Below are 23,898 nucleotides of genomic sequence, written 5' to 3' on the forward strand. Positions count from 1 at the left end.
TAAATTATTTATACTCGTCTACAGAAGTTTCAAGTTTATTAAAACCAACCAAAAAACATATGACATGCGTCTGGAGCTAGCTTTTCTTTTGGATCCTGCTTTTTTATATAAAAGATGTTTCTACACACTTTGACGTGAATAGTCATATGTATCGTATCGTGATACTTATCGTATCAGGACCTATCTTTGTTGTTTTGCCCTTAAATATCACCGCTGGGGACACATGCAATTGGCGTCATGTATCACATACATGAAGGAGATTCGAGCTTGGGTTGCATGACATATACAAGCCTAAAACATCAAATCACATCGAAGCACCTGATTAAACAAAAACTACTATACCACCATGGGGATTAATGGGGAGTCCTCCTGCACCAAAGCACATGTTTTTATTACTAACGAGGCAACCAGATAGCATAGACATCCTCTGGGATTAGGGTTCTTGCGTAAACATCTGAACCCATTGCTGAAAATGTATCCCCTTTTCGCACGAGGGCGAAAACGAAAAACGGCCCATGTGTCTACACGCCCCAAAAGTCGCCTTCCTGCGAAGACACCGTCATAGACAGTAGCCATGTTCACCATTTACTTGCAAAACCAAAAAGCATAAGCATGCTCATCTTATATCTATCATTAATACTAATAGTTACTGAGACAAAAAATATAACAAAGTAGAAATAGGAATCTTGGAAATATTTGACCATTTGCGAAACATCATTTTGTTAGGTTCTGGTAATCTTACGCTTCTTTGCACGTTGACGTTTCCTGATATTACATTGTATAATGTCACTGTAAAGGCTGAGCATAGAGCATAAACGTCTTCCTTTCATTATGATAAGGGCATTATGTTTCGACATTGATTGCGTGAACATTGTTAAAGGGAATAAGTGTTGTCACTCAAATCTGTATGCTATGATTTGCCTTCAGTATTCTTGTTTAAAGCTGCTCTCTGTAATATTCCAGATGAAATAAGCATTGGTTGCTGCAGGAACCCGGCCCCCGATTTCTCGAAAAAAACTTTAGTTTTTACTCAAATTTCAAACTGAGTCTGACAATTTGAAACAGCTGATTTTTTAACTCAGCCGCAATTTTTAAAATAAAAAGGCCCAAACAACTTCAGTAATCTATCCACCAAGTCAAATTGTCTACTATGTATAAGTTTAATATTGATTTCAGTTCATTCTGGGAAATGCATTTTCCTGCGTTTTCTCAAATTTGAGTAAAAAGTCTAACTTAAGTCAAAACTCAGACTTAAGCTTGTTTCGAGAACTCGGGGCCAGGTGCGATGACACGATATAGTTATATAAAGATAGACATAAGCACAAAATACTCTTTTGATGGCACAATAAAGAAGAAATTGCCATCCATATACATGTACTCGTCTTATATTATGGACATTTTTCTCGTTCTGCAGGTACATTTACTAACTTTGTTGCAATAAAGCCAAGCAGTACGCATGGCAGTCACGTGTTCAAGATGAATAATGTGGGAAACACCTGGAAACACATCACACCACATGCCGTTATTATCGGTGACGGAGGATGCTCACCTCGTAGACATTGACTTATCTAAGGGCATCTACTCTCAGCAAAGTGACATCTTTAATATGAATGAGTTGCTGATTTGAATACAAGGAAGAGATCTTTTTCCTGTAAACTGATGTAGAATATATATGGACTTAATGAGACTATTTTACATTTTACAAACTCAGGCACGACGTTCAAGGAAGTAACTGTCCACAGTACAATGCCACACTGTTTGCTTTGTTCCCGACACAGTACTGTACATTATGTAAAAGTACAGTACATGGCAAACTACAATAAGAACAAAATGCTCTCTTGATGTCACAGTGCACAAAACATAACAAAACACGCTTCATGGTCGCAATATGCTGCACAACATGCTCTCAGGCTTGTACAGTACATGGATGGCACGGTACATTACATGGAAAACTACCCGACCTGCTGGATGGCTTACAACGAACTGTGGAAACGCGAACCATCACATTAATTTCCACGTCAATATACTTTTTTTCTAAAATTCAATTCTCCGCGTAAATATTTAGACAACACATGCGCTAAATAAGGATGTATTGGTGACTTTATAATATGTCAAAAATGACTAATGGAGTTTTCAGTGTTGTCCTGTGTCAGTGAATGGTATCATAGATTTCCATAGAATTCAACACTGAGAAGTGCATTTATGTTCATGACGTATCTGGATATTTTTTCCACATGAGTGAAGATGGAAGAGGAGGGATTCATTTATTCATTTATTCATTCATTCATTCATTCGTTAAATCACTGATAATGGTAGAAAAGAAATCGACGATATAGGTCAATATTGTCAATGAAACAACGTTGCGATTTAGGTTGTTCAATATTCTCAGGACGAAAATCAGATAGTTTTGGGCCTGGCTAAGAAAATTAGATATGATCTTAAACTTGATGGCAAATCGAACGTAAAGGCAGGTCAGGCTAACCGACGCCCTACTCAGATGCTAAGCCCAGACCATCACTTGTTATGTTTTCATCTTACCGTTAAAATACAGCCTTCATTAGTCAGAAGCCTAGCCAACATCCTCTGGGAAACAGGATCTTCGTTTATGATGTTCTGACAAAGTACAGGGTGCGTATTGCAGCTAATATCATGGTCAACACAAGGAACAGAGGATCTTTTGGACATGGAAGAGTCAAGGTGTGATATTCGTCAAAGCCAAAGGTCCTGCAAATCAGTATGAAATCGCAATACAAAGAACTCCTGAAATCAATGAAATCGACTTAAACTAACAAAAGAGAGTCAAAACGAAACCAGTGACGATTCATGAACAGATTTTGTGTATCTGAGAAGATGATTTCAACACTGGTTCGAATTCTTATTACCCGCAGTGGAAATATTTTGAAATGATGACGAATTCATTTGCTGTTTCATACTGCAGTAATATTTGTCTTTGATCATTTAGTTCATTATAAAGTTGATTTCATGATAAAAGGGTTACCGCTTCAAAGACGTTGTTCCCCTTTGGGCTTTGCATTTCCTTCATCATTTCTGCTGAACAATTTTCCAATGGATTTAGATTCAAACCGAAACCAGAGACGATTCACGAACAGATTTTGTGTATCTGGAAGGTGATTTCAACAATGATTCGAATTATCATGTTTATGACTGCAAAATAAGGTGAATGTTGCCAGTTCATAGAATAAATAGAAATGTCTTTCTGCCAAAGCAAAGACAAATGCTTTAGAACTGTGCTCATTTGAGTTAATGATAAGAATTACATCGATGTTGTTGGGTTTTATGTATTAGTTTTGCTTTTTGTTTTCTCATGCGCTCAGTGGGAATAGTTTGACATCATGACAAAACAAATACAGTGCTATATGTCTTTGATCTCATTTAGTTCAGTATCATATTGAATTCATGGTATATGGATTACTGTTTCATAAAAAACAATCTCTTTATAACACGATATGGAATAGTTTGACAACAGGACTGTTGTTATACAGCAATATTTGTCTTTGATCTTATTTGGTTCAGTATCATTTTGAAATCATGATAAATAGTTTACTCTTCCATAATTGGGAAAAGGTGATCTCATTACCCGCCGTGATATTATTTTGACATGATGGCAAAATGATTACTGTTTCATAGTGCAGTAAAATTTGTCTTTGATCATTTGGTTCATTGTAAAGTTGATTTTATGATAAAAGGATTACCGCTTCATGCTAACAAACAAAAAAGACGTTCCTGTGGTCCTTGCATTAACTTCATCATTTCAGCTGAAGATTGTTTATATTAATTTTCCATCCATTTAGAAAAAGGCGCACATGCATGCGCATTATGTGGCGTGTCACAACCGACGGTACATTGTGTCAAGTTATGTAATACATGACACAATTACTGTAACATCATTTTATGCTACAATATCATTTTTAATAATTCACTTATTGGTTATCTTGAGTACTATTAGTGTGTGATCATATATTGTTCGACATCTTTTTTTTTTATGTTAACACAATCTAAATTACTGTCTCACAATACAGAAAATCTCTATCCTATTTGGTTCTTTTTCTCCGTTCACCATTGTATTTGAAGGTTGTTGATATCTGCCATTGATTTGCCGGTAAATGAATGGAGTATACTCAATTTTTCACCAGGACAAACACGTGAACAGTATTCTTAAATTTATTGAAACTTCAAAATGACTACTGCTACTCACCAGGTGTTGGACAATCCTGTTCCATCAAAACATCAAAGGACAGGCTTGACTCCCCACACAATCGTGCATGTTCATCTTTCGGTACAAACAACAGCCACATGTATGATGGTGACAAGATAAGTTGATATAACGATGACCCAGCAAAGAAAAAGCATGTTTGCACTGTCGGCATACCTGGTTATATAAGGTGTCCTCTTATCCCCGGACTTTATATTACGTCCTTGCCCTGAGACGTGTTTATCTATCGGGTCTTTACCAACATATTCCACAACCACGTCTGATGCAGCATCTCAGGACAAACAACTTTATATTATTCATGTTACTTTGTTCAACGTTTGTTCCTTTTCTTTAAATAAAAGCGACAAAACCCTTCCACATTCATAAGAAATATCTGCCAAAAGCACAGTCGATTGTACAATTGTGACTATATTATGAGCGGATATTTGTTTCAGCAGTATTACAGCTGTATGATGTCGTTTGTAAACAAATCGGGTCTGAACCAGACAACCCAGTGATTATCACCATGCGATACGATGACAGAGCATGTGTTTATGAGTCACTATAAAATAGTGATGATACCAGGTGTTCCAGAAAAAGTGTTCCCAGCGTGGCACCCGTCATAAGTATATGCTGAGTCTAGTCATTTTTCCATAATTCTGGTACGTACTCCTACTGTGTCAGATAACCAAAGACTTCACGTTGCGAAATCCAGTGCTAATGAAAGTTCACATGATGGGTGAATGTGTAGGTGCGTTGTTCTTTTCTTGCTGGACTACGGTCAACGTTATTTCTATTTGCTGGATACTCATCTTTGATGCTGTGATACAATACACACTGGCGGTAGGTTTGTTTATAACTATGTTTTCTACATATTTTCTATCTGCAGGTTACCTACGCTCTTCAGAGCCTTTGCCTACATTGCAAATATCTGTTCATCTTTTTGTTCTATCACTGTGCCTGGGTGATGTTTACCCCAATCCAGTCCCAGATGAGATTAAGATTGTTCATCTCAACTTGCGCAGTTTACAAGATTAAGCCTACGTGAAATATGGTTACATAGTATATTCACAACAATGCCATTTGTACCTCAGGGTCAGACATACCTTTCAACCTGTCATATGGTAACTTGGCTATCTTTATGTTAGAGATACACTATTTGGGAAACAAATAAATCATTTAAATATGATGGAGCTTGAGGATAAATCCGTCAAAATCAGCTGTACAAAGAGAAAATATTTAATAGGTTCTTTCTACTGTCATGATAAAATCCAGACATATTGCCAATTAATTGGGTTCATTCTCCTGTGCTGATAAAACCCAGATGTTTTGGCAATTAATGGAATGTTCTGTTGGCAACGCTATTGGTATGAACATAAGCAGTATTATTGCAGGTGACGTTTATGATGATATGTAAAGTGACAGACAAAACATAGTTCAGCTGATGCTGCAATATGGTTTGAAACAATTAACTATTGATCTAACTGGGAAAAAGCAGAAGTTAAGTACACTTAAAGAAATAGTATTTGCTTCAGTTACATAATAAAAAAATTATATCGTACAGAGTTACATTTGTACATATATCGTACTATACAGAACAGTGGTCATTGTCCATTTGTTTTTGTTTGTCTTTGGTTTGTTTATTTTATTTTTTTTTTTTTAAAGATGCTTACCTCATGTCCCTACACCAAAACGGAATAAATATTATTATGAACTATAAATGACTAAATAATTACGTAACAGCAATGTGATTGGCAAGATTTAAGAAAAGCATGCTAAATATGCGGACCTCGCCTTTGAAGTGTCTCGGTTGCATCGCAAGTACAGTGTCGTCAGTCTTCCCATTGTTCTCTCTGCCCTTGGTTTTGTACCTGCTGATCTACCTTCAGACACACTGGGTAATACGAAAGGATGATGTGTTGGGGAGCCTTCATATTCTCCGGAAAGTTCTTGATGGGTTCGACAAGGCAGCGTTTCCTGGGAGAAGTTCCATTCGCTGTCTGGGCTGCGTGTAGATAGGGCAAGGGCCCTGAGCTGATGATAAGCCGGATTGTGCCAGGATCACCCGAACCCTCTCTGCTGCATTTTCATCTTAATCTGTTAAACACATCAGGCATAATTTGGAGGTGAGGTGAGGTGAAATTGGGTTTAACGCCGTGCTTGAGAATATTTCGCTCATATGACGACGTGCATGCGTGTGTATGTGTATGTGCGGCTGCTTGTACTAGCCCAGACTTTAGCTTGTTTTATAGTGCTAGCCCACTGAGATACCATGCCGCAGTGAAGCATGAATACCCCACTCAGACACATTATACTGACTCCGAGCCGACCAGTCCTTGTTGTACCCATTAATGCCGAGCGCCAGGCAGGGACCAACAAGTACCCTATTTTAACGTCTTTTGGTATGACGCGGTAATACTGATGTTGACAAAATAGCAACTAAGATAACTGCATTACTGACGAACACCTGTAGCAGACACATACCTTACTGAATAGTGAATGTCAGACAGATGAATAACGACATTCGGAATTAAATGTAAACGTTATCGACTTCAAATAGCAAAACGAGATAACAACGACTCTGCTCTGATTAGGCATATTTCAGAGTAAGAAATATTACGAAACAGAGTACTAACGGTCCGGTAACAGAAAGTATGATTTTTTCTAAAATCGATGAAACAAATAAATTAATAATAATCGAAGCAACATTAACGACTGTGGAAACTATAAACCTGTCGCACTTACAATCTGTAAGTGTAAATTATGTTAGAGATAACAATTACTTTTCAAACTTACAATCTGGTTTTACTGTTTATCAATGCTTTTATTGTCATTTTATTGCAATGTGACTGTAAAAGCTGAGCATGGAGCATGAACCATGATAAGGACATAATGTTTCGGCATTGACATCCTTTAGATGGTTAAATGAAAATTAATAATTGTTTTCCCAAAAATCTGTTTGATGTGATTTGGTCTCAGTGTTTGCTGTTTAAAGCGGCAAAGAAATAATCCCGATGACAGTGGTTGCCACAGGAACCAGGGTTGATAACACCATGAACATTACATGAAGACTGACCATTTAGTCACAAAATGCATTTACTAATTTAGCGGCAAGCCAGTGGTTCCCTATATCTACTAGGTTTTCTAACTTAGCGGCAAGCTGGGGTTTGTCAATGTTGGACAGTGGCTCGTGTGGGTTGCCGACAGTCACTTGTTCAAGATGAGTAATATGCGGAAATACCTTGAAACACACCATAACAGCTTACAAGACGGGGTTATTACATGGGACGCGGATGCACATGCCGTCCGTGTTTCTGGACATTATTTGCACGCAGTCTCTGACATACATACAAGGAAGTGTTCCTTTTTCTGGAAACGGAAATGAAATATTTGTGGCTTTTTGAGCTTTTTTACAAAATCAATCGTGATATTTAAGAAAGTAACTGTCCACAAAGGTTTTGTAACATTTAATGACAAAAATATTAATCCCAAGCCCGAAACACGTAAAGTAATCTCACTTAGCAGCTGTTCACTTTTCCGACTTGTTGAGGATGAACTTAAGCCACATTTGGGTTATGGATCCATAGAAGCTGCAAGAACCGTGAAGATCCAGAGTAGATCTGGTCTTCAGTAACCCATGCGTATCGTAAGGGGCGACTGACAGGCGTAGGGCGGTTGGGGTCGCTTACTTGGTTGATACATAGCAAATTGTCGCCTCTTGCGACGATGGATAACTGAAAATCAGTGATGATGGCAGGTTTTGGCGCAAATGGAACACAGTTTGAATTACAACTGCTGTGTTGATGTACAGCCATTCCGATGCTTATATGTAAACTTGATTTGGTTTTCAACACATTGGGGGTCAGTTTAAATACCTGGGACAAGACATGTCCTTTGTAGTTGACTCGGCATACTTATATATGCTACTTCAGTCCGCAAGTAGAAACATCAGCCCAATTGAATTGAATAAAGAACATCAGTGCAAAAGAATAGTTTTACTGTCTATCCTACGAAACAGGATAAAGGGAAAATACAACAATAGAAAATATATGAATGGGTCACTAAACATCAGTGACAACACAAGATATTCGCTGAAAGGGTAAGACCTACGTACCTACCAGATGTGTCGACATATTTTACGACATAAGTTTATTAGCTGAAGATAATGCTTTGGGAGTACGGTGTTTAAATCGGGACATCGTTTTATAGTCAAGGTGTCCTTTCGACATCACGACAACGCCAAGCAACAGAGCGTCAGGATACGCCAATATTGCAATACAGCCAAAAGCCAAAACGGATACCTTTCAAGGACAAAACCATAACGTTAAACAACGTAACACAATATGACATGTTGATAACGTGATACGACATTGGAATATGGTTACACAATATGCGGAAATGGTGACACAGAGCTATATTGATATTGCGATTTTGTCAGTCGCCATTTGTGAAATGAGTGAGTGAGTGAGTTTAGTTTTACGTCGCTTTTAGCAACATTCCAACAATATCACGGCGGGGGACACCAGAAATATTGTACATATTGTACCCATGTGGGAAATCGAACCCGGGTCTTCGGCGTGACGAGCTACCCCACCGCCCTTTGTTAAATGAAGGAACATCCAGATCTAATGTCTGATCATAAGAGAAGAAATGAGATAAACACAACTCTGTTCTTCCACAAGAAATTATTCAAGTGGAAGACGCGGTAGCTGACTGGATCAGGCGTCTGACTTTGTGTGCTGGCGTTTAGGTGGCTGCCTCTGAGGAGGTGGGTTCGAATTCCGGATGGGACTCAACCCAACAAAAGTACTCTAAAAGCTGTACTTTACTGAGAAAAAGTAATCCCAAACATAACATATATAATACATTTGACCACTTTCTAAATGACATTGTGTATTCAAAGCATTGTGTATTCAAATAATTCAACGACAAGTTGTGTTCATCGTTGAGGCGGCAGTCATTTGAACAAATTTCAAACGTGGACCTGTCACCAAATCCTACAAAGTATGGTAAAAGAACAAACTGTAACGTTTTAGGAGCATTTCGTATTCGTGATGTCATATCAATTAATCATTATGTACTCCTTAAAAGGAGGTTGAACACTTTTATTGCACACCCAAACGCTTTACGAATCCAAACACACTCAAACTGTGACACCTGTCCAATATGAAGACATTACACGGAAAATAACAATGTCAAGATCATGAGTACTCTGTGGGATAGTACAATAGTAATTATGAGAATTGCCTTTGGACTGTTACGGTTTCTGGCTCCAGGTTTGACCAACTTCGTTGCTAGATAACCGCCTCATCATATGCCATCAGGCCTGTGCAGTATCAATCATCGCATTCAACGCTTTTCTCACACTGTAAATATGGGGAAAACAAAGTTTGAGATTACAGAAATGGTGGTAACTTATCATAAACACACTCAAACTGTGACACCTGTCCAATATGAAGACATTACACGGAAAATAACAATGTCAAGATCATGAGTACTCTGTGGGATAGTACAATAGTAATTATGAGAATTGCCTTTGGACTGTTACGGTTTCTGGCTCCAGGTTTGACCAACTTCGTTGCTAGATAACCGCCTCATCATATGCCATCAGGCCTGTGCAGTATCAATCATCGCATTCAACGCTTTTCTCACACTGTAAATATGGGGAAAACAAAGTTTGAGATTACAGAAATGGTGGTAACTTATCATAAACACACTCAAACTGTGACACCTGTCCAATATGAAGACATTACACGGAAAATAACAATGTCAAGATCATGAGTACTCTGTGGGATAGTACAATAGTAATTATGAGAATTGCCTTTGGACTGTTACGGTTTCTGGCTCCAGGTTTGACCAACTTCGTTGCTAGATAACCGCCTCATCATATGCCATCAGGCCTGTGCAGTATCAATCATCGCATTCAACGCTTTTCTCACACTGTAAATATGGGGAAAACAAAGTTTGAGATTACAGTGGTAACTTATCATGAAAGAACATGTCACAGTTTGATTCTGGAAACCCATCAGTCCACAAACTGTGGCCAGTTTCTGACAAAGGATTTGACAAAACTCAACATGCAATTATGAATATATAAAGGATGAAAAAAAGGAAATACATTTTGTTTGAAAACTCAAAATTTAAACTACCTCCCATGGGCGAGGAAGATTATAAAAGAAACTGTTTCACTTTTGCATACGTAGGTGAGTATAAAATGGCCAGACAATAACTTGAAAATCAAAATAGTTAACAGGCATATTACAAACTCTAACAGTTTATGAAAATATTACACGTGATATTTACAATATAATATAGAGATATTATAAGATACAAAATTAGGCCCGATTCAGTTTTATGGAACACGTTAGTGGGGCCTTGAACGTTTAGATATTCTATAAAAAGTACTTGTGTAAGTATGTAAATTGTTTCTGAACGGAATATCCAGCACGTAAAAAGCAAGGTTGAAGCAGGACAGTTATTACATTAACAAATGTTACGAGATGTTTATTGCAACAAGCAGCATGAATGTATAAGCCGTTAGTCACAGTGACCCCACCCCAAACCATGACTGAGCCACCTCCAAAACGACCGCTCGTTCTGTCTATCGTTAACGTTAGGAAAGCGTTCATTCTGTCTGTGACACACACTGTTGCACCTGTTGGAAGACCGAAATAAACCTTGCTTCACCTGCTTCTCCAAAGACTTGCCGTTTTTAGGAGTGTGACATATGTCTCGATCAGCACAGCCATTGGTCTTCCTCGGTCTACGACCGGTGGTCGACTATTAACCATGTGTTTAATGTTCAAATTAGCACTGATGTTGCGACAGAATACACCTGTCATACGTGCCAACAACTTGCAATCGTGTGTTTTCTTAAAGTATACGTATTGCCATGTTTTAGATCTGCCGTTTATTTAGAAATACGTCCAGAAAAAAAGTAGAGCTCAAACTGAAACATACTCCAGAAATGCTATTGTATGATAGCCTGTCTGGACCAAACTTTTGAAAATTCGTTGGTCGGTGCCCGAATGTTAATGTCTTATGCCTGATGATACTGTGCATCAGATTCAGATTTTATGCTACAATTCAAGTTTTATTATCTTTCGAAAGTTTCTGTAATCACTTGCTACAAGACAGACATGTTTTCACGTTTCAATCTCTGTGCATGTATACTGAGCAAGTCAGCATGGTGTTTCTATCAACGCTTGGAACGATGTTTCATTTTCATCACAGCCTGTGGGTAGAAACCGACTCATTCTATTTCGTACGACATAAAGTCAGAATCTACGTGAAGATGATAAGTTCGTTATTGGTTAAGTTAATATTCAATATGTATGGTATTCACACATTCAGAGGAACACTGCAACGGTAATTTAATTATTTTATGACAAATGGAATACCCCTAGGTGTGGATTACACGGCCATTGACCTGTATATCATCCAATCAGCTTATTCCCCATATAAAGGCGGCTCCGGATGTTCATCATGAACGTCAAAGGTGGATGAATCTATTTATATGATGTCTATCCTTCCCATGAATGTTACATAAATGTATTCATGAACGAACCGTCAAGGCTTTTATCTTATTATTTTAGGGTTTAAAAATGACATGATATTTATACACTGAGAATTAATATGGAACATAAATAGGTCACCTGAGATATTTGGCTGCATCACGTGATGTTCCTCTGTGTGGATAAAAGAGGAACAGGTTCGAATTCCATTCGTCAGGGTGAGTTTTGCAGAGGGCTTGGTACAGACACATCTCAAAGAATGATCCTACAAGCAGCTCTTGTCCTCGCTGGTCTGACTGTTGCCAGTGGCAGTCTGTGTTGTCAACCCAGGCAGTTCAACGCGTTCCAGTATGTCACCTATGTCAACTCTACGTCCACATTGCGTGTAAGTACGGCATCCATTAACCATTGTTGTCATATGTGACAATTCTCCCCTTTCAATAAACTAGGAGGGGATGCGTTCGGTTTGCCCCAGAATAAAATATAAGAGTAATCGTGAATGCTTTAGCTGAAACAAAACAGTTAAATACATGTGAAAATAATCTCTTCTGAAAATCTCTGAATGCAAGATCGTTTTACGGTTCTGACTGATGTTGTATGTTTTCATACATTCCTTGATAGACAGAGAGGTATGTCTGTAAGTTACACTGAAAGGCGGGTGGCGGTGAAAACTTCAAACCGTTCACGTGCGTGTTTCTTTGCAGTGATTGCTCATAAACTGAAATTCTTCAAAGGCATTTGGAAGTTGGTGTAGTAATACAAGACAAATCTTACGGATAACAACTTCTTGATTTATTTTTCACAACGTTTCTGGGCTACTTCTTGCACCTAGTTCTTGCACCTTCTTCAAGTGGATGAAGAAGTTGCAAGGACTAGCCCAGAAACGTTGCGAAAAATAAATCAAGAAGTTGTTATCCATAAGAGGTGTCTTGTATCGCTCATAAACTGATATGGCAAATTTGTAATTGCCAGGGGTATTTTGCATATTGGCCTCAGTATAGACACGTTGGAACCATGCATACAGAAATATTTTTTCGCTCCTCTGCATTGACGTAACGGCTTATTTCTGACAAAGAACTGAAAATATGAAGACTGATTTTGGCTCATATATATGATTATATTTTCTGACATTTGAAATCAAAAGTGGTGGGGAGAGTGTGCCTCGATTAGAGATACCACATATACAACTCCAAAATAAAAGAATGTCTAATTTAAAACATCCACTTCATCTTACTAGTAGTTAATATGCCATTTCATGAAAATTAAACTGAACGAATAGTGATTTTCATCTTTTTCAAGAAGTACGTTTTTTCAGTTTTGACTTAAAAAAAGGGCAATAGTCTTCTTTACAATGAAAGACCGCAAAACTACTTTAATCGTACAGCTTGTCACAGGACGCCCAGCGTTTGCTTTTAGGTACATTTAGGAGATAAAACATTTTCTGAAACATTCTGTCTAAGTTCCCCCTAAAATATGTTTTTTTAAACCTTTAATATTCAAGGATGCGATGGCCAACGTCAGGCAAACGGAATTGCTTCGAATTATTAGTTCCTTTTTCGGCTTTTGTTTCATTTCATTGGACATTAAATCAGAAGTGCCAGTTTCTAGCTCAGGCCGAAAGCTAGAAGCATAGGACTTTCTGGTTCGGAGGGCACAGGGATATTATTCAATCTTTGAACATTTGCTACCAATGGGCTGGAATGAAATCCAGCTGAATATGGCATGTTTTGAAACCAGTAGACACTCATAAATATCACACTGAGGTTTGAATATTCCTGAAGCATCTCTTGAATGCATGTGCTATGTCAGTTACAGGTGCATTTGTCTTGTTCGAGGTTTCTGCCTCTGCCGAGGGTATGCTACGGTGTTTGGCCCTTATATAGCTGGAATGTTGCTGCGTGCCTTAAACAACAAACAAATAGGTTCTAGAAAATCGTACTGAAGAGTCTGCTTATGATTTGGCAAGTACTTTAATATATGTGTCTCGCTGAATTTAAGATTTAAGAAATATTGTCTTTGTTACATTAATAAACTGATAATTCAAAACATCTCGCCTTATTTTGGCATATTTTCAGGCCTTGTACTTCATCGTCTACGACGGTATCAATGAAAGATACCTCATCACCGGCGACAGAAACAACAGGAAATTCGTCGGGACCACCAAAGTAATCTACGACTACAGGAAGGTAAGGAAAACCTCCAATGTGCTTTACGACTGGATCCATGATAAATTGTCGCATGGCGTCTCAGTGGACTTGGGCAAGAAAGGTTTTTGACAAATTCTTTCATGCCCTTCTTGGGCGGTGGGGTAGCCTAGTGGATAAAGCGTTCGCTCGTCACGCCGAAGACCCGGGTTGGATTCTCAACATGGATATAATGTGTGAATCCCATTTCTGGTGTCTCCAGCCGTGATATTGCTGGAATATTGCTGAAAGCGGCGTAAAACTAAACTCACTCATTCAGGTTTTTCTTCCATGATGTTAGTTAAACCTCTTAACAATTGTCACGTCCTTGACATATTCGTCTTCGTATTGTGTGCATTTGTATGGGCATTTGTCACAAAGACTGGTTTCTTCATAATGACTGGTTTCTTCATAATTTCGAAATAATTATGCTTTTTATTTGCAGAGAATTGGTTACAACATTGATGCAGAGGCACGTACCTGTACAACATTCCCAGTTCGTGGAAACTTCAGGGATCAAGAGAATGTCTGTGTTCCAAGTAAGTCATATGAGAATAAATCGACAAATGTTTGAATGTTTTTATCAAACACATTTACTTCAAGCAGAGTTGGTCCATGTTGGGCTTGAAAGTCCCAACAGTCGATCAATACCGTCGATCACTGTCACGGGAAGATATACCAATTGTGTCTCATAACCACTGGTTTATCTGGTCCAGATTCAATCATTTACTGGTTTGTTCTATATGTCGACGAATATGCTTTAAATGTAAAGCCGAACCCTTTCATTTTGATCCCAAATACCTGAATGTACGATATCTGAAACCTGTTCAGGTTCCAACAGCCTTATTACAGGTTATCAGGTTCCAACAGCCTTATTACAGGTTATCTCAAATCTATACAGGATCCAACAGCTTTATTACAGGTTATCAGGTTCCAACAGCCTTATTACAGGTTATCTCAAACCGATCAGGATCCAACAGCCTTATTACAGGTTATCAGGTTCCAACAGCCTTATTTCAGGTTATCTCAAACCTATACAGGATCCAACAGCCTTATTACAGGTTATCAGGTTCCAACAGCCTTATTTCAGGTTATCTCAAACCTATACAGGATCCAACAGCCTTATTACAGGTTATCAGGTTCCAACAGCCTTATTACATAATCACAAGTACAATGCCTATTTATTCCCAGTTCCTAAATAATTATATAAGATTATCCTGAGGTTGGAAATGACCTCGTTGACAGTTTTGAGAAGCAAAAGTTTAAAAGTTACAGATGGTTCTACTATGTCAATTCATTGTCATATGGAATGTACTGATACCTCCTACCAATTATCTGGTACTGCCAAGATTCAGGCAACGTTTTCGATTCGATATTGATTGCATATTGTTTTACACCGCAGTCAACACAATTCATATAACCGGCGTCTGGCTACAGTCGAGTCCAAGCAGAGGCAAACCAGTGGTTGACCATTGATTAACACTGACGACGCACAATATAATGATCTACCCGTTGGGATTATGATGTTCAAGTACGTTGCTAGGCTGGCAGATGTTAGCCCACTGCATGTCTTTACAATTTACATTTGTATAGACTGAACATGCAATAGTTTTTTTTCCGTTTGGGATTCTACATGTTCTTGTGGACATAATTATGTCTGATGCAGTTCCATTTTGACTTGTACCATACGTTCCCTAAGTATTTCAGGTGAACAGTTGACTAGACTTGGCATATGTTTATAACGCGTGCCACCTGTGGGGCAGCATACGCTCACTTTTTCGCGAACACCTGGCATTATCACTATTTGATAGTGATTCATAAACACATGCTTTGTCATCGTGTCAATCACTGGGTTGTCTGGTCCAAACCCGATTGTTTACGAACAACATCGTACGGCTGTAATGCTGCTGAAACAAATACATGCTCTTGATATTGTCAGAATTGTACAATCGTCTCTGCTTTCAGCAGATGTGGAAAGGGTTTTGTTGCATCTATTAATATATTTAGAGTTACAACTTATCCAGCTAGTAAATATTTACAGCCCTTGCCACTTTAAATAGATTTATGAAATATCGTTAACTCTTGTATAGTGATGGCAAGCCGTTCCGACTAACTAAAATTTGAAAGCGCAAAATATTGTCCATTTTGCTTGCAATAAACATTGTCGTTGAGTTTTGATCAAATGGTTTCAGTCTGAGAAAGGTTCTGCAGTCAGGTAACGTTGTGCTGTTATATATTATTAAGAGTGCATCCCGAACCGAGTCTACTACACTTTTTTGAACTTGTTTTAAAGTACAATTATAAATTACACACATGCAATTGCATTTTGAAAAGTTCTCTTCGGTGAAGAAATATCAGGGTCCAGCCAAGATGCGATACGATCCCTGGCAAGGTACTTAGCAGAGCTTGTACGGGAGAGTTGCCACTTTTACAAACCCCTGATATGAAATGGTCGCATCCTGTCTCAAAAGAAACGTTTTATCTCAGGCGGCGCTGTCTCTGTGGGTCCATTCTTTTACGGCTACAATCAGAACAGGCTGAATTCCCAGTCGTACACCTACAACAGCACCACAGCCGACGGCAGACAACAGAACGTCGTGACTACTATCACAGAGACCAACTGTGTACCAATAGTCATCAGTACGATCACATACGGCGAAGGTTAGTATGGGAGAGTGAGAGTGGAGAGGAGGGAAGGCACTATTGAGGGCATGAGTGACAAACACTCACAGACACCGGCCTTGAACAGTGCATCAGAAATGTTTTCTAAAAGACAGTAAAATTAATACCTGTTTGATCAGTAATTCTGTAGATTGTGTGCCAACTAAATTAAGGAAACTTTGGAAAATTATTGGTTTCATCGCAGCTAAGAACGTCCTTTTCGTGGTATGTCAGCTCACTTCCGTAGATTGGCCCGTGAAAAACTGATCTTCAGTAATCCATGCTTGTCGTAAGAGGCGACTGACGGGATCGGGTGGTCAGGCTCGCTGACTTGGTTGACACATGTCATCGTATCCTAGTTGCTTAGATCGATGCTCCTGCTGTTGATCACTGGATTGTCTGGCGCAGACCGCCGTCATATAGCTAGAATATTGCTGAGTGCGGCGTAAAACTAAACTCACTCACTCACAACAACAACAAAGAAAACTTGGATGCTTGATTGGCATTATAGAAGATGCTATTTGATGGACATAGAGATTTTTCTGGGTTGGATGAAAGGGAAACTTGCTTACTTTGACATATATTCTTACTCTCCAGGGGGAAACTCTAATACCATGGTCGGGTACAACGACTTCTATCCCGGCATCAGAGACATCACAGTCTTTGACATTCCGCCATACTGCAATGAATGATACCGTACGTGCATCGTGTATATTTTGGAACCTTGTGCAATGCACCATATTCTAATATCATATATCAGAATATTAGATATCACATTACATATCACTTGATAAAATAGTATGCTTGTCGTAGGAGGCAACTAACGGGATTGGGTGGTCAGGCTCGCTGACTTGGTTGACACATGTCATCGGTTCCCAATTGCGTTGATCGATGATCATGCTGTTGATCACTGGATTGTCTGGTCCTGACTCGATTATTTACAGACCGCCGCCATATAGCTGGAATATTGCTGAGTAAAAGTGAACTCACTCACTCATAAAATATTAACATTTCACTGAGAGAAATCAAATTACTATGATTCACTCGAAGACACAACAGTGAACAGTAAGGACTCACATTTCTCTCACTGACACAAGCGTCAACATGGACATAAACTTTCACTTTATGAAACAATCAACATCTAATACCAGCTTTCCACTCAGTGGCAGAGATGATAACAAGTACTATCCATTTACTATGTGGCACAGTCAAACATGAAATACTAGCATTTCACTCAGTGGCAGAGATTATAACAAGTACTATCCATTTACTATGTGGCACAGTCAAACATGAAATACTAGCATTTCACTCAGTGGCAGAGATGATAACAAGTACTATCCATTTACTATGTGGCACAGTCAACATGAAATACTAGCATTTCACTCAATGACACGGTGAACATTCGATTCTTTTCACCCAATAGCAAAACAGTGCCAAAACATCAAATAGTAACGTTTCACTCAATGTCATAATGAACATCAAATGCCATCTTTTCCTTCAGAGGCACAGTATCAAATACTATCCATCTACTCACTGACATAGTCAACTCAAAGCATTACAATTACACTCAATGCCAGAGGGAACTTTATATCGTTTGATCGAATAGTACAAAGTGAAATTTCACATCGTAGCACATTCAACATTAAACTCACACTTTCCACCAAATGACACTTCAGTGACATTGTCAAGTTATAGTGTTCGTTTACTTTATTCAGTCAGTTTTATACTAATGATTCTACAAGTGATGATAAGTGAAAATTAATTGTTTCAAGGTGACGAGCAATCAGACATTAACGATTTCTTTTATTGTCATAAATCTGACACAATTAAACATCATTGGCCAAACTACAGTTCCTTTGCAGCTACACGAACCTGTATATTTTTCTGTTTCAGAACATTGCTGAAAAACAACACTAGGATCTCTCGTTTCCAAATCACTGTGAAAATGTCTACTTTGCAAGATATTCATGATACGATTAATAAAGAGCATTTCAGAAATCAATTTCTTACATTTTATCTACATTTTCCGACAGTCTTACAAGTTGGGACGTCCTTGATTCCGGATTAGAATTAGAAGACAGTTAGTTTGTCTGTTTCCTTGCATTTAGGGTTTAGGAGGTTTGATTAATTAGACTGTTAATCGTTACTTTTCCTCAAATGTTTACAAATATACAACCATGACAAACAATACACGAAGCAGATACGATCAATAAGGTTAGTTGTTTTGGTCTTTTGGTTACAAAATGAAGCCTGCTCATATTGTGGCTGTACATTATGCATGTAATAGCAATAACATGTAACATGTAAAGTGAAGTGACACAAGTCGTAAACGTGTACGCTAACGCAAGAACAGGATCTTATCCTGATTCGAACCAGCGACAAGTAACAAGCAACAGCCGAGACCACTGAGCCAACAAAGCAGCCGGGATGACGAGACAAATGACATTAACAACAGACACCAACAAGAACAACCAACAAATGATGAACACAAACTGATAGTTTGTCTGTTTACAGTCGTAAATAGTCTTTCCTAGACTCTGGACAAGAAAAAACACACAATAACACTGAATGAATGATACCATCCAACAATGATATTTCTCTCATTTTAGGAAGTGTTAGGAGGTACGTATTCTAAATATTTGTTACTGTATCAACGTATTATTATACTGTTGTGTTTTGGTGTTTTGGTTCAAAATAACAATAGGTACGGAAAATGACACACAATAAATGAAGACCGCCTAATTTTCAATGACCATTTTGAACACGATTAATTAACTTACAGGTGAAAGGATGGCCAGGATGTGCAAGAGACGGCGGTCCAGAACCTTTATCGAAAATTTATTTTCTCATACGGATTTTATATCAGGGCTATCTTAGGAGAACAACTATCATTAGCAAAGCAGTGTTTGAAATAAGCCAAAAACCCAGACAGACATCAGGGCTGGTAACTTCAAAATGTTACCAGCCCAAAATGGATTTAGCCAGACCAGACAATCCAAAGAAAATAACTCAATTTTAGTTACAATGAATAATTCCATGAACCTGAGACATGTATTTACTATCTAGCAGTCTATTCACAACAGTCATTTTCAAGGAAATCCGACTCCGCGGTGTCGCTGTTTTAGTGATAATATATGTCAAGGTAATGCTTTGAGCTTGCGATACGATAGTTCAATGTTCAAACAGAAATTGTCAAGTCTAAATGTAACGCTCAGTTTGAGATTTTAAGATATGGTGAATTTACTCAGATGTATGGAACATATTACTAAATTTTTTACCAGACCATTGTGCTGGCTAGCTGTAAATTTAGACCGTCCGCCAGAAATCTAGCCCGTCTGACAGCAACAATCCCCTTCAACAACATTTATATCCACATCTCACCCGTGAAGATCCGAGTTAGAATTGATCTTTAGTAAACCATGCTCGTCGTACGAGGCGGCCAACGGTATCGGGTGGTCAGACTCGCTGTCTGGTGTGACACATGTCATCGTATCCCAACTGCGAAAGTCGATGCTTATGACGTAGATCACTGGGTTGTCTGGTCCAGACTCGATTATTTACAGACCGCCGCCAAATAGCTAGAATATTGCTGAGTTGACATTATTACGTTTTGTCAATTGTATAGCCAATTCCTTTTTACAATATGTATGTTCAAACACATTTTATGTAATATTGACAAGTTTTTGAAAATAATGGTTCTTTTGAGTGGTGAGTGAGCGAGTGATTGAGTATGATTTTACGCCGCTTTTAGCAATATCTCAGCAATACCACGGCGGAGGGACACCAGAAATGGGCTTCACACATTGTACCCATGCAGGGAATCGAACCCGGGTCTTCGACGTGACTAGCCAACGCTTTAACCACTGGGCTACCCCACTGCCCCTTGAAAATAATGACTGACAGTAGCATTTCCGAATCCTTATCTTTGTACATGTGTATCTTGTAATGTAGAGGTACCAGGCAATTATGTATGAAGGGGAGACAACCACTTGTCATTTATGCAACACAAAGCAGAGGTTAATCGACATACGCATACATCTATCCAAATTAATAGTGTTGTCGTTTCTTTTATCTTAACTAAACGATTCCTTTTGGCGATGAAATTACCTATCATTGTTTATTAAATCAAGTCAATGTGTTGGGCGCAAATAGGCCTCTTATTGGTCCACGTCGCCCTAAAACTATAAAACCAACCAACCTACTGATACTTAACTGAAACTATAAAACCAACTAACCAACGACTGATACTTTTAGTGAGGTAATCAATACCGCCACTGAAGCACTTAATACTTGGATTATCTCACTTAAAAGCCTTTTTTCTGAGCGCTAAATACTGTTAATTTGAATTGTTATTATTGTTGCTTATTTTCAACCTCCAAAATACAAATTTGAAGAAGTTAAGGGAGATAACCCATGTTGTCTTAAAATCCTGTATGATGTTAAAATTAACTGCAGTGTCTGATGACATGTGGATTGTATTTTGTATTTATCATGCACCTTATTGTACTTATGTTGTGTTATAACATGGAATTAATTTGTTGAACTTTATCTACACGTCTACTCAATAAAAAATCTTGAACTTGTTTCCATATTAACCATGCTAACACCCCTACATTGATACAGATTTCACTATAAGTACACAGCATAGCTTGAAATATAACCTTTATAGTTTTAAATGATAGCTGCCAAAACATGTGTCTTTAAGGACAGCCCAATTGTATTCGGCTGTTGACTAGTGGGTTGTTTGCTTACAGTCTGAGTAAATCTCTCAGCAATCAGCTCTCGCATTCATAGTTTGGCCCTCATTCTTTAAAGGCTCATGCACATTGAGCCCCACACAAAGTTAAAATCCCATAAGGATATGTTGACTCACATGTTATTATGCGTGTTAGTACACAATATAAAATATAACAGAACACTTGTAATGCGCATATATCCATGACTGATTGCATGTTCACATCACACAGTGAGAAAAGGCTTGAGAGAAGGTGAGGTGAGGTGAAATTGGGTTTTACGTCGCGCTGGAGAGTATTTTGCTCATATGACGACGTGCATGCTTGTGTATGTGTGGCTGCTTGTACTAGCCCAGACTGAAGCTGGTTTTATAGTGCTAGCCCACTGAGATACCATGCCGCAGTGAAGCATGAATACCCTATTCAGACACATTATACTGACTCCGAGCCGACCAGTCCTTGTTGTACCCATTAATGCCGAGCGCCAGGCAGGGACCAACAGGTACCATATGTTAACGTCTTTTGGTATGACGCGGTCGGGGATCGAACCCACTTCCTTCCGCTCTCCGGGCGGACGCTCTAACCACTACACCAAGGAGGCCGTCTTGTGATGTAGGATCGATTCTTACATGAATGGGAAAGTCAAAATATGGTAATCTGGCCAAGAAGTTTAATTTGAGCTTCAGAGAAGAAGAGATAGTTGTGACCTTAAAAGAGTCAAGTCTGTACAGTCTCTCAGGTACTGTGGCAGGTTGTTCCATAGGGTCGATGCTGCGTAAGTAAAAGTCCTTTTGCCATTTTGTGATGTAATTACTCTTGGGACAGTTAACAGGTGTTTATTTTCTGAGCGAAGGGTCTGCTTGGAGTATAAATTTCTACTGGTTTCTGAAGATAAGATGGTGCAGTATGATGAAGACATTTGAAAACGAAGCAGAGGATTATGAAAGAAATTCTGTGGTCAGTTGGGAGCCAGTGGAGCTGTTTTAGAAGAGGAGTGATTTCAGTTTTGCGTGTTAGAGTCACAATTATTGCAGCAGTGTTCTGGACACCGTTGAAGTTGGTAAAGCAGAGCTTTAGTTGCGCCGGAAAGGACACTGTTGCAGTAATATGCTTGTATTTAATTGAAAAGGGAAACAACTCCCCATAGGTGAGATATTTCAATAAAACTATTTAGCTACGTTAGAGGGGAGGGAGAATTCCTGTCAATATTGATCTAACCTCACAATGTATCAGGTCACCAAGAGCAATCATGGTATACCCCACTGCTTGACCCATACAACCTACAGCAAAAATACAGCATTACTGCAGCCAATGAGGACGCAGTATTGAATGAAAATGGTTCAAATTGTATTTGTCATCACTTCACTCTGATACGTTTTATTGTGGAGAAGAAGACTGACTGTATAAAAACATCCAAAGGAAAACTATAAACCTTTGATGCAAACAACGTAACTGAAATATTGTTATATTAAAGTCACGAGGGCATGTGCTTACTTCCTTTGCCTGAACATTTAGGAAATGTGAAGGCCATATAACGATAAACGTAGTTCAACCATCAGAGGAAACTTCAAAGAGCAACACTGGAGAGTCTATCTAACTACCAGTCTACCAAACCTGATCTGCACTTTCTTTGAGCAGACCCAACTCAAGCAGCCGCTATGATGGCCAACGGCATGACTATTAACCCCCTAACTGAATATAGTTGGTTGGTTGGCTGGTTGGTTGGTTGTTTAACGCCACACTCAGCAGTATTCTGCATGCGGTCTGCAGATAATCGAGTCTGTACCAGACAATACATATACATTGATCAACAGCATGAGCATCGATCTACGCAATTGGGATACGATGACATGTGTCAACCAAGTCTGAGAGCCTGACCATCCGATCCCGTTAGTCGACTCTTACGAAAGGCATGGGTTGCTGAAGACCAATTCCAACTCGGACATTCACTAATCCAATGTATTGGATGATGATATGCAGTTTATTACATCTTGTCAGTTGTATTAGTCAGTTCAGAAACACTTTTATTATACTGATGTACAGGCAGTTCATGTATACTTGACTAGTTTGTGATTAGCAGAAGGCAATGACTGACAGACTGACTGACTACGCAGTTGGGATACGATGACATGTGTTAACCAAGCCAGTAAGCCTGACCACCCGTCAGTCGCCTCTTACGACAAGACCAGTACTAACCCGGGTCTACATGGATTTAATGGAATATAGGGAGACACGCACTGAAGTTCTACCTGGTCAATATATGCAGAGTGGTGACAAGTCCGGATGTATCATATTACTTGATTTTGGCACTATCTCTACATTTGGCCGGGGAGAGTATCCAGCATTAACGCTTATACTTACTAAAACAATTATAACAAAATAAAAAGAAAACACTGTGGAAATATTTGTAAAAATGTGACACTTCAAAAGCAAATCCCCAATATAATAGGTTCTGGCAACCCTTTGCAAGTGGACGTTTTCAGAAAATAATTGGCAACACAGCATGGATTGACAAATCTTCAGCTTGTGTGTAACTGTTTGTGTCAACGGCACACACGAACGGATACAGGCACCATCAGACAACGAGCCGGCCT

At 38.8% G+C, this 23,898-nt stretch overlaps 1 protein-coding gene across 1 annotated transcript; it reads left to right on the forward strand.

The window, feature by feature from the left end:
- The first annotated feature begins 11,986 nt into the window (after window positions 1–11,986).
- On the forward strand, window positions 11,987–18,548 carry LOC124287305 (ependymin-related protein 1-like). Its single transcript, XM_046723801.1, has 6 exons — window positions 11,987–12,112; window positions 13,803–13,913; window positions 14,356–14,449; window positions 16,398–16,566; window positions 17,161–17,267; window positions 18,465–18,548. The coding sequence occupies exons 1-5, from the start codon at window positions 11,987–11,989 to the stop codon at window positions 17,261–17,263; spliced, it is 603 nt and encodes a 200-aa protein (XP_046579757.1). The 3' UTR covers window positions 17,264–17,267; window positions 18,465–18,548.
- The last annotated feature ends 5,350 nt before the right edge of the window (window positions 18,549–23,898 follow it).

Source organism: Haliotis rubra, unplaced genomic scaffold, assembly GCF_003918875.1.
Source record: "Haliotis rubra isolate DU_JTF1 unplaced genomic scaffold, ASM391887v1 Scf4, whole genome shotgun sequence".
NCBI classification, from domain to species: domain Eukaryota; kingdom Metazoa; phylum Mollusca; class Gastropoda; order Lepetellida; family Haliotidae; genus Haliotis; species Haliotis rubra.

Coding starts and splice junctions, on each gene's coding strand:
- LOC124287305 (XM_046723801.1), top strand. CDS start 11,987: ATGATCCTACAAGCAGCTCTTGTCCTCGCTGGTCTGACTGTTGCCAGT. Junction 13,914..14,355: donor TAATCTACGACTACAGGAAG/GTAAGGAAAACC, acceptor TTTTATTTGCAG/AGAATTGGTTACAACATTGA. Junction 14,450..16,397: donor AGAGAATGTCTGTGTTCCAA/GTAAGTCATATG, acceptor GTTTTATCTCAG/GCGGCGCTGTCTCTGTGGGT.